General features: G+C 33.1%; 1 protein-coding gene across 1 annotated transcript; it reads right to left on the minus strand.

Annotated features, from left to right (window-relative positions):
- Positions 1 to 7416: 7416 nt before the first annotated feature.
- Positions 7417 to 9055, minus strand: LOC114402607 (leucine-rich repeat receptor-like serine/threonine-protein kinase BAM2). Its single transcript, XM_028365254.1, has one exon. The coding sequence runs from the start codon at positions 8925 to 8927 to the stop codon at positions 7668 to 7670; it is 1260 nt and encodes a 419-aa protein (XP_028221055.1). The 5' UTR covers positions 8928 to 9055; the 3' UTR covers positions 7417 to 7667.
- Between the last annotated feature and the right edge of the window lie 6977 nt (positions 9056 to 16032).

Consider the following 16032-nt stretch of genomic DNA (forward strand, 5'->3'; position numbering starts at 1 on the left):
CAACGGTTTACGGTGGCCGACTTCTATATGAACTTAGGGTTTTCTCCCTACAGGGATCTCACCGGAAAGCTTAAATTTACTTGAGTCATCTCTAACAAGGGTTAAGGTTAATTCAAGGAATCCTAGAACAACTTCCTGGTTCGGCTACTAATTAAGGGTGTCTCATCTTAATCTTAGGTTTCCTCTCATCTCAGCTAGATGTAGCATACTCTAAGGGTCATCATCATCTAACTTAAATGCATAACAAAACGCTTAACACGAAAGGTGATTCCCAAGGGTAACAACCTTAAAACACTTCACATACTCCAAACTAACTCGAAACACACTAAAGTGGCAATCATCGAAATCACTACAAGAGCTAACTCAGGGTAGGGAGATCCTGTCCGTGCATCCCATGAACACACAGGGGCATCAATCATATCAAGACATGATCATGTACATATAGAGACCACGATGAGTCCTAGGTAGTCCTTGGAGCATCCTCATACTTTTCCTGGATCAAAAGGTAAAGAGAAGTAAGATCTATCTCACTAATCATACAACTATCATCACTAATCCTTTAGGTCATCTACCTCGTGCAAGAACACTCACTCTTTAATCCCTCTATGTTCAGCAAAATACCACCCTACTAACGACTTTACACTCCCTTAAGGTTTCACACTAAGCCCCCTAACTGCTCCTCATAACTTTCCCAACTACTCTATTTTTAAACAACTCTATACCAAGCACCTCCCAAGAACTACGGTTACAAGTTTCTATGGGTACTACACCTATAAGATTCTCAACTTCGCACTTAGGTGGTAAACTAAACACATCCCTAAGGAACACAAGTACGACACTCACTAAGCTTGACTTTTGTCTATGGTTAACCAGGGTCGTGCATACTCGGGTATTTTCTCTCGAAACACCTTAACGTGATTAGCAAGGGAGAAAGTCTCTCTATTCGTAATAGAAGTAACAACATGATAGGTTATCAAGCAATTTAACAAGGCATGATTGGAAAATGATCAGCCTATAACAAGATTAACACTCGATTGATTAGGAGACAATAATTTTAAACCAAGAATGATCACTTATTCATAATCAATAACAAAAATTCTAAATGAATTCTAGAAACAAAAACATGACCACAGTGTACACACATATGGAGATGTCAATAGTCGCTTGATTGTGAAAGAAACATCAGTAATCCAACTGTTTGAAATAGGCTCATAACACAAAGAATGAATTATACTCAGTCTTGCAAGTGAAATCGGGTTACTTGACTACAACATGTAACATAAGGAAATGGATTGTACCAGAACTGAAAGGTGCGATCAAAATATTATTCCTTATAAAATATATCTTGATACAGATCATCAAACTATAAGGCATTAACATCGCTACGAACAAGGAATCGCAAACATCCATACAACAAGCATACATAGACTTATAGGTTCCTACCATAAACGTACATACAAAAGAAGGGAGTTAAGTAGTCGTGTGTTTACACATCAAGAAAGACACACTTATCCAAGGCATATATACGGTTCAAAAGATTTTTACAACACTAATCCATACATCAAGAGATAAATAAGTTTATTAACAACAAACACACAGGAAGATAAAGGCTCATTAAGACATTATCAATTAATATCAAGGCTACCTGCATTACCTAACGGCTAGCCATAATGTCCAATTGCACTTCACAAATTATAGAGATGGCCAGTCTCATAACTCGTGACTCAACAGTGGAATTATGGTATAGCTAACATTAAGGATGCAAGGCACATCACAAGCATTATTAAGTCTCATTTAATCATGCATAAGAAAATACAAATAATAATTCAAGCATACTCAACAAAAGTACTCATAAGTAACCACACAAAGTGTACACCAGAATATGGTAAGCACATAACACATTGGCCAAAAGGTTCGACCTGCTCTGATACCACTAAACGTGACACCCTCTACCCCACACATATATGTACTAATAATAAAAGAAATAAGATATCAAAATTAATTAAAAGTTTTTAAAACACATTTAAATAAAAGCATTTGAATAGGGTAAAAGGCTCACATTCACTTCACCATTACCAAATAAAACCTGTTAGAAATATTTTTTGCTCAAAACATCATGTAATTAAACAAAATTCATGTCCCAATGTCACATCCTATCAAAGCATTGTATCCCGATGTTCTTTAGCATAAGATTCCTTAAAGCAATTCACCTAGTCATCTGCTCCCATGAACACAAATTTTGAGATCATCACAGGATCCAAACACAAACAACACACGGAGACTGAGTTATTACATTTCTAACTAATAGAGAAGAATAAGACAACATGTAGATATACATACCATATAAAAAAAAATACAACTTACTTAAACATGGCTCACATCATTCCACCACTTTGTCGTGTAACATCACATCACAACACAACACATCTCATTTATTTTCACATCATTCACGTACTCAAGGATCAAAACACAATATCTCTAAATCAATCAATATTGATCAATACACAAGTGTTATGCAACAGATACACTAAGACTCAATCCTATATGCAATGTGGTACCATGTTGATGAAAAACCTCATCGGGCACCTAGGAGTACATGACAAGACAAACCACACACTAGTAAGTCAGGTCACTCTCACTAGGTAAAATCATAGGGAGACTAGTCAGGGTTACACTATTTTGTCAGAATGCTCCAACCATGTGGGATCGGCACAGGCTTAAAGGAGCACTCAAACCAGGTGTATTTACCCCCAAGGCCTAGACTCTGAAGAGTCCATCAAGGCCTCTCCATCCTGATTCAAGTCCAACCCAGAAAAAATTTTAGCACATAAACTCTATCTATGAATTGTACAAAACATACGACTCCTCAATTGTTCTCAAAATAATTTTATCGTGTAGCGCTTTTGATTAAACTCGTCGGGTCCCCACAGTGGTTCCCATCACAATACTCGTCGCATATTAACTCGATGCCCTTAAAGGGTCTTATAGTCGTGTGATTTTACGATTCATAGCTCATAACTCAATGCACACAACATCTCAATGCACATATATATTACAAGTCAATACATACTTGATTTATCATATACACTCAGTCTCAATCACAATGGTATAATCCCAAAGTAGCATGTTATCACACCTCATGAATCATATACACTTTACCTATGAACTATGCAATACACACAACTACTCAATTGTTTTCAAAATCATTTTAACTCGTTACGCCTCAAAGTGATTCAACTCGTCGGGTTCCCATAGTGGGTCCAATCACAATACTCATCTCACAAAAACTCATCACTCTTAAAGGGTCTTACAATTGTGTGATTGCACAGTTCATAGCTCACAACTCAATACATACAGCATCTCAATACACACGTATTTCACCATTCATCACAGGTTCAATTCTTCATTTACGCACAATTTGAATCACCATTTCATAATCTCAATATAACAATTTATACAAAAAATGCTTCTCATAACATGGGGAGTAAAACCCCTCAAACAATTTCACACAATCATATTAAAATCAATGAATCAAAATCATAGGTCAAAAACACAAAAACACCAAGAGCACTCAATTTTGTCAACCAATTCGCATTAGAACATCAATTGGTTCATCAAACACAAGAATATTGTATTTATAATCATAAAGGAAAATTATAATTCTATAAACATCCCAAAATAAACCCCAATTTAATCCTCTAAAGGTCCCTACACATGTTCATTCTAACCCCCAATTGCGATAAACTCATCCCTTACCTCTAAGCGGGCTCATGTGTGTCTTCCAGCAGCAATAGCGGCATCTCTAGCGGTTTCCTGAGATTTCTCAAGCTTTTCCTCTGGTTGCTCTGCTAGGGTTTCCAAGTATTAGAGAGAAGGAGAAGAGATTGAAGCCTTCATTCCACTGTCTACTTGCGATGTGTATTTCTCCCTCCAAAGACATTAATTTGAAACTCCCAACGGTGAATATGTTCCGAATTCAATTGAGAACCTGTTGTCCAAATTTCACAACGATCCAACGATTAACAATTCTGAGATCATAGTTTTATTGGAATAAGTTTGGGTGTATGCAGGAAAAATAAAGCTACGATGCGAAGGACATTTCTCTCACCCCAGACATTGTTTCGCTAATTCCAACGGTGAGAGCATTCCGAACCTGGTTTCGAACCTAGTGCTCAAATTTCACAATGACCCAAGCCTATTCTAGTAAAACTATGATCCTGAATTCATTACCCGTTAGATCATCATGAAATTTAAACACCATGTTTTCAATTTACATTCGCACACCACCATTGTTGGGACTTGTGAAATAATTTTCACAGAGAGAGAAATGTCCCTTGCACGGTGACAATAAAATGGAGGCTTCAATCCCTTCTCTTTCACTCTAATGCTTGGAACCCTAATAGAGAAACTAGGGAAAAAGCTTGAGGAATCTTAGACAACTGCTAGAGATGTCGCTATCACTGCCAGAATACACACGTGAGCCCGCTTAGAGGTAAGGGATGAGTTTATCACAATTAGGGTTAGAATGAACATGTGTAGGGGTCCTTAGAGGATCAAATTTAGGTTTATTATGGGATGTTCATTGTATTGTAATTCTTCCTGTCTGATTATGTGAAATTGTTTGAGGAGTTTTACTCCCCATGTTGTGCAAAACATTTTTGTATAATTTTCTTGTGTTTTGGATAAGATTAGCGTGATAAATAGCTCTATTGGGATCATGAAATTATGTATGTGATAAATTGAATATGTGATGAATTGTGAGATAACATGTTGCTTTGATATTATAATATTGTTATTGAGAATTAGTATAAGTGCAAAGTTGAACATGTTTTAATTTGTGAGATACACGTAAACATGTGATGGATTGTGACAATATGAGATGTTAAATTGTGGACATGAGATTTGGTTGTGGATAAGTGTGTAGTTAACACTTGATGTGATAATATTTGTGTTATGAGCTGTGAATTATACAATAATCCGAGTGGTGTTTACCTTGAGAAAAGTGTTTATGCGCAGTGTTAAAGGAAAAGTGTAAGATTCCTAGTTAGGAACCTAAAGTGTTAAATTGTAGCACAATGTGTTAAAGTGTTTGAAACACGAGTGTGAGGTCGTGGGTATTGTATAATTCATGATCAGTGTCTGCATGCAAAAATTGTTTTCGGGGTTGGACCTGAATCAAGAAGGTGAGACCCTAACAGATTCTTTGGAGTCTAGGCCTTAGGGGTAAAGACACTCACTCGGCTTGAGTGCTCCTTTAAGCCTATGTTGATCCCATATAGTTGGAGCATTCTCGCAAAATAGAGTAACCCTAATTGGTCACCTTATGATTTTACTTAGTGAGAGTGACCTGACATACCTATTGTGTGGTGTGTATTGTTATGTACTCAAGCGTCTCAATGTGGTTTTTCACTAACATGGTACCACACATTGCATATAGGCTTGAGTCTTAGTATAATTGTTGCATAATACTTGTTAATTATTTATTATGAAATTGATTAGTGTTATTACGTCTTGACCCGAGTGTGTGATTCATGTGTAATGTGATTGGTGATTGAAAAATGAATTTTAATTGATAAAGTGGTGAAGTGACGTGGACTGTATTAAGTTGAGTTATGTTATAAATATTTCCATAATTTATTTTGATTATGTCTTTGTTTATTTGTATTTTTTGTTAGAAATGTGATAACTCACTCCTTGTGTACTATTTGTGTTTGAATGTTGTAATGATCTCGAACCTTATGTTGTGGGAGCAGATGACTAGGTAGATGACTTTAAAGAATCTCATGCTATAGGACGTTGGAACACAATGTTCTGATAGGATGTGACATTGGGCATTACTAAAAAAAGGAGCTTCAACGATGCACCTTCGACGACAGTCGCAAGCCGACCGCCTTAGTAAGGCACACGGTGGCATTTACGTAAATAAATTCCAACTCAATAAAGATGATGTTCGAAAACCGGTCTTTAATGTAGCATACAACGATGGTTGATTGCAAGACCATCTTAATATGATCTTCAGTGGCATTTTTGAGATTAGCTGCAACTTATTTAAGACAGTGTTATGGTAAAACCTATCTTTGAATCAATGACATACAAAGACCGTGTTATTAAAACACCGTCATTAATTTCAATTATATAATCGAATTTTTGAGTGGCCCTGTGTCATGCTCAAATCGAACCCCTTTCCACTTTGAGATAGAAAGACGGTATCTGAAACCATCCATTGCGCTCAATCGAATTTTTTATTAACTGCAACTGATTATCCACTTTGTTGGAGATCGAAAGCACCCACTATGCTCAATCGAACCCCTTTCCAGTTTGTTCGTGAACCCCTTTCACACCACGTATCCTCGGTCACTGTTTTCAAACCACCCTCAGTTAATTTTATAGATAGAAAAAAAGAGTTATAAACTGCTATAAAGAAATTTACATCATAACTCATCATATATCATAAAATTTTTAATTTTTATGTTAATTACTTACATATAATGTAAAATATGTCTCATTTTATAAATAAAAATGCCACGTATAATTGTAAAGTATTACTCTTATTATTGTTAGTTTTTTTTTTCTCTAGCCCATTTTGACAACATCTAGGAATATATAATAATGTGTAGATTTAAAGTTTGTGTTTTTCAAAAGATAGAAAAATAGAAAATAAATAAAAATAAAAAATGACATTAAATTTTTAAGTTTTTATTCATTATGAGATTTATTTTTCATGTATTTTGTTTATATTTTTTTCAAATAATAATTAATTTTTATAATTTTCACATAAATAAATTTAATAAGATAAATTTCACATTTTAAATGAATAATAAAATATTCATAATCGTTCTAAAAATAAAATTCAAAATTATATTTTTCAAAAAAAATCAATTTGTCATGAATTAAATAAGATGATTATTTTAATTTTTTTTAAAGTTAAGGAACTGATTTAAAAGTAAAATAATAAGTTAAGGAAAAATTTATATATTTAAGCTAAAAAAATCTCAATAATAAATTCAGTAAAATAAAAACTCTCAACGATAAAATCTGAAGAAATAACTTCAGATCTTTCCAATTTTATAATTATTTTTTCCCTAAAACATAAAACATCAAATATTCTATATAAAAACCAACACAATAATTTAAATTTTAAGAGAACTGTAAAACCTTAAATTTACTTGCATAAACTATTCGTAGAAAAAAAAAATAGAAATCACGGTGTAATTAAAAAGGAAAATACATAAAAAGCTATTAATTGAGAAGGTAAAGATAGTAAAAATCTCACTTTCCAATATCAATACTCCAATTGATACCATAGACGTAACTACAGTGACGCGTTAAACTTTTCATTTTCTACGATTCAAATTCAAACATACGAAATAATGATTGATTACTTGTCGCGAAATAGAAAATTAAAACATAAAAAAAGACAACTGAAACCTCAATAATTCAATTAAAATTTTAACCTCATAAAACTATAACACACAATCAGCCACAAAAAAAAAAACAAAAAAAAGTACTTGTTTCATGACATCACTCAGCTTCGCCATTTTACAAAATACACCTTACGTTATCAATCAAAATCCAAAAAAGGAAAAAAAGCAAAACATTGAAGTGTAGTGAATGACTAAGATGTAGTTATAAAAAGTAACATCACCAAACAATTCAATCCAATCCGATTAACCTAGATGGTTAAACACGGAGCACTGTGCCTCCGGTCTCGCCGACATCCCGCCAGCGCTGACTGGACACGTCATCATCACCGTCGGCGGCAGCACCATGCAGTTGTAGGACAAGCACAACGACGCCGTATCGGGGACCAGCGTTCCCTCCCGCATCGGAATCCCCGTGAGGTAGTTGTGCTGAAGGTACAACGTTCTGGTGCTGCCGCGGCACACGCTCTTAACGTACACCTCCGGCACGCTCCCAACAAACTTGTTATTATTCAAGAACAGGCTCTCCACGCCATCAAACACGGTGGAGAGCTCTCCGCTCAGAGCGTTATGGCTCAGATCGACTATCGATCCGGGCTTGGGTCTGAGTCCAGGTCCAGATGATCCGGATTCAAGCTCAAGTCCAAGCCCACCAGAGAAATTGTTCCGTTGGAGGAATATGTTGGAGAGCGTGGGAAAAGAGAATAGTTGGGCCGGGATGGGCCCGCTGAAATGATTCATACTAAGGTCCAGGAAGACCAACTCTGAGAGGGTTTCTAACCCGTTGGTGAGAGGGCCCCACATGAGGTTCTGTGAGAGTGACAAATAACGGAGAGATGACGGAAGCGAGATTGGTAACGGTCCTGTTAATTGGTTGTTTTTTAGGTCTAGGTGGAGTAACGGCGAGGTGACGGTTCTGGGTAATGTGCCTGTGAGGGTGTTTGAGGCGAGGATGAGGACTTTGAGTTGGGGCAACTCGGTGAGACTCGGTGGGAGTGACCCGGCGAGTTGGTTGTGACTCAGGTCGAGGGTGTGGAGGTTAACGAGAGAAGAGAAGGAAGGGATGGGGCCATTGAAGCGGTTGGAAGGGAGCGAGATGACTCGGAGCTTGGTGAGTCGGTCGAGTTGGGGAGGGATGGGGCCGGTGACTATTCCGGGGGAGAGGATGAGCTGAGTCAACTCGGTGAGTTGGGAGATTGACTCGGCGGGGAGGGTGCCAGCGAGTGGGAGGGAGGTGGTGCCGAGGGAGAGGATGGTGACGCGGGAGAGGAAGCACGTGACGCCGGAGAAGGAGGAGCAGGGATCAGGTGCGGTGAGGTTCCACGTGGAGAAGAATGACTTCGTGGGTGAGACTTCGGTGAGGGTGTTCTTGATGGAGAGAAGAGCTTTGAGGTCCGTTGAATGAAGAGAAGAGGAAGATGGGGAAATGAGTGCAATAATAATAATAAGGAGAAGAAGATGCAGACGCGGATGCAGAAGAGGAGTATTGTAATATGGAGTGGACATTGTTTATGTTCAATTGAGTTGTTTTTGAGAGAAAGTTATGGTGCAGAAGGTGAGGAGAGTGTGACAGACAAAGACGCAGTTAATGAAACTTGAAAGTTGAAAGATAGCAGTATATAGTGATAATTGATAAAAGGGTGGAAAAGGACATAGCGGAGCTTTTGGAGCCTTGGGATTGATTTTAAAAGCTTGCTGCCTTTCGTTTTCCATTTTTTTTTTTTTTGCTTTCAAATAAAAAATTGTCGGTATTTATTTAAGAAAGAAAATGGCTACAATTGATTCTGATCGAGTCAAGAAAATTTGGAGCTTTAATTTTTGCCGATTATTATTATTAGTGTAAAATTTTTATTTCAATTACACATTATTTTTAATATGATTTTTAAGGATATTATTTAAAAAATAATAAATCTATTATATATGTTAATTTATAATTAAATAATAATATACATATTTTTATGAAGGTAATAATTTTTATGAATCTATTAATATATAGATTATTTACTCTTAAATTTATATAATTAAGGGAATAAAATACTGCCAGTGGTATTTTTTAGCATTTTGTTACTAGGGATAATCTAGGAATTATCGATTAATGTTAGTCTAGTTGCAATAACACTAGGGATTCTGATAGCCTTTTTAAAAACCTTTTTTACAATAAATATTTAATATTTTATGGAGTAGGAACGTAATAGAAAATTTAAAGAAAAAGAAAAGTGAAACAAAATAATGAGGAATATAAAAGAACATATGACTCACACCTAAATTGTAATTAAATAGTTAAAAAAAGTTAATTGTATCCAAAAAATAATATTATATATTGGTACCCAAAAAATAATATAAGTTTATATATATATATAGACCGGCCTATCATGCTTTGTAATAAGTCTAAGTCTGGTCTATTTGATTTAATAGATTTTTAAAAAAGTTTGAGTCTAACCTCTTAATTAAATAAGACAGTTCAGACCAAACTTTATGTAGGTCAGGTCGTAGGTCCCTGTAGACCGATCTGACCTATTCTCACCCCTAAATAACACTACTAAATTAGTTTGAGAGGACAAGTGTTTTGTTTTTCTTTTAGTTTTTTATTGTTGTCGTTTTGGATATGAATATTTAAGTTGAAATCTTATTTATTGAACCCGATAACACTGACCAGAGTGAAGGAGATTGGTTTTGTTACTATAGGAGTAGTGTTAGATGTCGGTGGTGACGAGTGAGAGGGTGAGGGTGAGGGTGAGGGTGAGGGTGGGTAGTGTGGTTGTGTGTGAAGGAATGAATGAAGCAGAGAGAGAGGGCTCATGCATTGTGACTGAAATTGGAGAAGTGAGGTGGGTCCCACTCCCAAGATTTGTGCAGGGGAATTAACTTACTGCGTTGCATTAATGAACCAACAGATAAGATAGCTCCGGAAATCAGAATCTACATAGCTGCTTCAATAACGCCTATAGTTACCGAAGAAAACATCATTGAGAGCATACTTCTCAAATGTAGTCTGGTCATTGATCCGGCAAGGTAAGGGATTAGTAGATTAGTGGTCTAATAATGGGTGTGTTAAAAATTTAAAATTATAGTGGTCTAATAATGGGTGTGTTAAAAATTTAAAATTATATATGCATTTATAAGTATATAATTATCATTATTTGAGTAAAAAAAATCTATTCATATTTTAAAATAGCAATTAATAATAATAATAAAAATTAAAATAACATTGTAGAGGTGGTTTATATTTTTTTTATAAAATCGATCCGGTCAAATCAGTTCAATCGAAATCCAATATTTAACTGGCTGAGTTTGACCGGATCAATTGTCTGACCCATGCAATTGTAAAATCAATTTAGTTAGGTTATTAGATTTTAGTTAGACAGATCCGACCGACGAGACTAATCTGGATTTCACAATGATTAAGAAAAAGTTTTTATAGATCGAAAAGAAGGAAGTATATTTTGTTCATAAATGTTAACCTGTGTTGTTAAAAGTTTTTTTTTAAGAAATTAAAGAATAAATTTTTTATTAAGATAAGAAAAATTATATTATTTATGATTTTTTAAGGATCTTTACACTAAATATTTTTTATTTTAATTTTTTAATCAATATCCTAAAAATATTAATAAGAAAGACACTATTTTGTTTTGTTTTGCACAAATAATCTAACCCGGCCAGGTGCACAATTTCAGCCGTTTAAAATTTAGGTAATTACCATATACAAAAAAAAAAGATAATTACCACCTAAAAATTAGTTAGGGGTAGAACCTCAAAAGCTTGATTGTTCAAATTTTAAAATTCTTAAGAAAATAAATGAGTTTGACAATAAATGGTGGAAAATGTGGTCAAGATATTGAAACCCTAAGACAGCTCTCATTTTCGCAAATCCATATTTGAGGCCATTTAACGAGTTTATTTCGTTAATAAACTCAAATACTGGAGGTAATAAGTGGCATGAAAAATTTTATTCTAGTCCACAGAATAATCAATGTTCGTTGCCTAAAATAGAAAGTGGTTTTTTTTTTCCTGATATGAAAGGAGCCTTTATTTAAAAATATTTTGTGTTCAAATCTTTAAATAAAAAAAATAGGCTCAGCTGTATCTATTTATTTATTATAGTGTTTTTTTATAACCCTATAAATTTTCTTTAATTTAATCAACTATAATTTTTTTGATAATCCTATAATCTTCCTAAAAGAGTGTTTTTTAATATATTTTTTTCAATAAAAAACGTTAATAGCTTTCTTTCTTTCTTTTTTTCCTAAATCATGGTATCTTTCTGGCTTGACCTAGCTTGGGTTTCTCATATATGGTTTGAGAGTGCCTAGCCCAAAGCATAAAGTGTATTCAGTCTTACTTTGTTTTTTATCCATGTCTTGTATAGAAATACATAAGAAAAACTCATCATATCTTATTCCTAAAATTAAGGGAATCCGATACGATAAGAGGTATTGAAGATATCATGATACATAATTATAGCAGGTTGTTACAATCCTGGATATATATATATATATATGGAGATCATGAACTTGATGTTCGATTCTTCTCGATCGGTAGTCGAGCAACCATAAAGGATGGACCTTTTTCAGTCCAATACCAACATGAAGGATACATAACTCTTCAAGCACAAGTGTGCAACACAACAAGATTAGGAACGAGAAAGGATTAACCTAAAACAAAGGAATAGGGATAAGTATACAGACTAGTCCAATTCGTTTAAGGCCCCCATTTTAAATGGGATAGATAAGTTTAATATGCAAACTAAATGAATTTTTTTAAATTTGTATTTAGTCCACAAAAATTCACGGATAGATAGAACGGTTTCTAAGACTCAAATATGAATTTGAGAAAAATATTTATCATAAAAAATATTTTTAGAAAGTGAAAAATGTATAAAAGAAAGAAAAAAATTGACTTCATTTTTTAAACTAAAATTTATCCCACTAAAATATACCATCATTTTAAATATAACAAATTAATAAAATGATAACCTAAAAGAAAGATCAAAATTTTATCATAACAAATTAACAATATTTACAAATTAAACGTACACAGATTAAACAGATAATCCACAAATCTATGGATAAAGTCTGCTAGATTCATGAAGGTAGGTGAATCTGAATGTATATACCCATCCCTATAAAGAAATTTTAATTGGTAAAATAGATTTAGATTTATAATTTCTAACTAGATCTATTTTTAGAAACAAGATTAATTGGTGTAAAGAAAGATGAAAATGATAGGTAGGACTAATAATTTTTCTTGTTGTGTGTAAGAGACACGTGAGGATGGATGCAAAAGTCAGTTAACTTGTGCATTTTTATTTCTCTGTCAAAATGAGGATGAATGCAAACGCCAAAGTAGTTTTGTGCAATCTTTCCTCTGTCAAAATAACTAAATTTTGGCTTCGTTTTCATGTGAGAGTAAGAGACAGGTTCCGGATCCCCAGGCACGTCGTCACCAAGCTAGATGTTACTTGACGCCAAGGGAGTTCTCAAGATTCTTTTTTCTGTTGTTAACTAGCAGGCACAAGAAAACAAGTACTAGTATGCATATTTTCACGTTATTATTCTATACTACCATTACCATAATTAATTGTATAGTTTATAGCAAATGGTAATATATATGCATTTATTTTGAGTAGCATTATTTTTCAAATGAAATTATCCGTAAAATGTACGTATAAAAAGTAGTAATGCTAAACTTACTATTTATTTTATGTAAAAAAAAAGACTTTTAAGGGCTATGCTTTCTCCCTTTGCAATTCTTAATATGATCAACAGTTAATTTTTACTTTCAACTATATATTGACTTTAAAACTTTATAAGATGTGTTGATTTTATTTAATTTGGTTAACGCGATTCCAACAAGAATTTGATGAATTTAACATCTCACAGTACTCCATGATGAATTTAATTTCCATACTCTTAAGTTAGTTGTAACTCTAAAATTCTTTGAGGAAATTAACAGAATTTTATTTTTACCATCAGCTACATCTTTTAGTCTAGTAATGAGTAGTGTTTGATCTAATATATGATATCAAATTAAGTTCACGCATTAATCTAAACCTCTTGGGTGAAATCTCAAAGCTTATAAAAGAGATATTCGAAATTAAGTACTAATGATGTTAAAAGTAATAGAAAGATAAAAATTAAGAATATTTTTTTATAATTATCCATTATTACTAAAAAAATATTTATCAAAATATAATATAGTATATTTTCAAAAAAAAAAATATTATGACCTCAAGTTCGCTAGTTCGCTATTTAGTTAAGATCACTCTATTTGCAAAACTATTTTGGTGTATCAGAAATAATAGGTCTCTAATGGAGACTAAGAGACTAGCTAGAGGGCCTACGAGTACCCGTGTGTTACATTGTTAAGATCATTAAGTTTGAGGCATTGTTTGGTTTAACTCTAGTTTTAGAGTCAGGATTTGGGAGAAAGGTATTTATCAATTATTTTTGTTGGAAAAACTCGGACTTTTCCGCTTCGTGAAGTTAAGATAGGCACTTAATAATTAAAGGTAGTAATGAGAACATACGATTATAATTCTCCAATATGGAGATTCTTCCACCATACAAAGTGATAGTAGGGTTACAAGGATGTATTTACAAAATTGACTCTCTATGGTGGTTCACTCAAGCTTGAGGATAGAGACTTCTCAAGCTATTTATCTTCTCTCTCAGAGAGACTCTCTTATTGGATTGATAGGAATGAAGACTCCTACCCTTATTTATACTACTCTACCTCCACAATGAATGGTGGAGATTACTTGTATCATAGGGTGGAGATTAATTCTCTAGAATGCTGCACACATTCTAGGAGTCTTTACACTCTTCTACTCTTTTCCATATCCTTCCATAAGGTTCCAGAAGGTTCCACACATCTCTAGAATATTCTAGAGGTTTCCACATTCTTCCACAAGCTTCTAGAGAGTTCTACACTACTCCAGAGTTCTCTAGGACGTTCTAAAAAATTCTATACTTTTCCAGAAAATTCTAGAATTTTCTAGAACTTCTCCAATTAAGAAGGGATTCCAACAATTTTAATGTATCAAACCGACATGTAATTTAAATATAAAAAGTATAATTTACCATAAATATTAATACAGTAATATTCCTTCTATAATAGAATGGTTATATATATATATATATATATATATATATATATATATATATATATATATATATATATATAATCCGTTATAATTGTTATATTTTATTGACTTAAAATATATTTTTAATTTTTTTGAATGAATTCAATTTTCAATTTGGTCTTTCAACAAACTTTGTTAGTCATAGTTTCCATAAATTTTAAATTATTTCTTTTATATAACACAAATTTTAACATATTTTAAAATGGTTTAGTATAACATATTAATAATACAACACATGCATCTAGATTTAGCATGGATTTAGTAAAAGTTTTTTAAAATTCATATTACTTTTTTTAAAAATAAAACGTGCACATAAATTTATCATATCATTAACCGATAATTATTATAAAATGACATGTGATATAACATGTTTTTTAGGAGACAGTAAAAAATATGTTTTTTTAGGAGACCGGTATATCTCCATGGAGAAGCAATGCTCAAGTTGAGTATAAATATTATGATTTATGAGTGATAATTTTTTTCTAAAGTATTTAACACATGGATACACAAAGTTCAAAAAATTTGAGGCCACTAATTAATTAAAACAATCTTATATTAATTAGAAATCATTAGAAAAATTATAATTTATAAAAGCTAGAATTAATTAAATAAATAAAAATTAACCATATTTATAAGAACTAAAAATATGTTTTACTCATCTAAAACATTATGCTTTACTCTTTTATTTTTAATTTTTGTATTGTAAAGAGACAGAATATTTAAATTATAAGGTTGAGAAATCACATTTTAAAGTACTTTTTTTAAGGCATTTTAAAGTACTTATTATCTTGACGTATACGCACATAAGTATAGTATTGTACGAATAGCCTGCACAAAGACATTTTGGACCAGGGTCAAATCTCCCATTCTATGTTAGATTACCTATAACAGAAAACACATCCCATCCAATAAAGATCTCCCATTCTCTGTTATCTTCTTGCAAATATTTTAACCATGAAGTCATCACTTTGTCCACAATGGCAATTTCTACGGTGAACCAGTGTACTATGTGGTCCACCGGTGGGGGAGGCTTTTCTAGTTATTGGATCTATTTTTTTAAAAATGAGCGGTTCAGATTGTCTTAAATATGATGAAGTGAATAGGGAATGCACAAACGTTAAACAGTACAAATGAACAGTACAAGCGAATTCTTCCGTAATCAGTGTAGAATTGATTTGACGAATATAACCCTCGAATATTTACATAATTTTAAATGAACCATGAATCTGGTTTTTAGACTAAGATTTGGGTCATTTTTAAATGACCGTATTTAAAAAATAAAAATAGAGGGCAAAAATAGACTGATGGTCGATGGTGAAGGTAACACTTATGGGCTTGATGGTGTGGTGACCTGGTTTATTTTTAATATAATAGAAACCTTAATTTAAAAAGGTCTTGAATTTAGGTAGTTAAATAAAATTTAACAATTTTGTTAGTGTGAAAAATATAAGGAAAAATAAATAATTAAGA

The sequence above is a fragment of the Glycine soja genome, chromosome 20 (assembly GCF_004193775.1).
Source record: "Glycine soja cultivar W05 chromosome 20, ASM419377v2, whole genome shotgun sequence".
NCBI lineage: Eukaryota > Viridiplantae > Streptophyta > Magnoliopsida > Fabales > Fabaceae > Glycine > Glycine soja.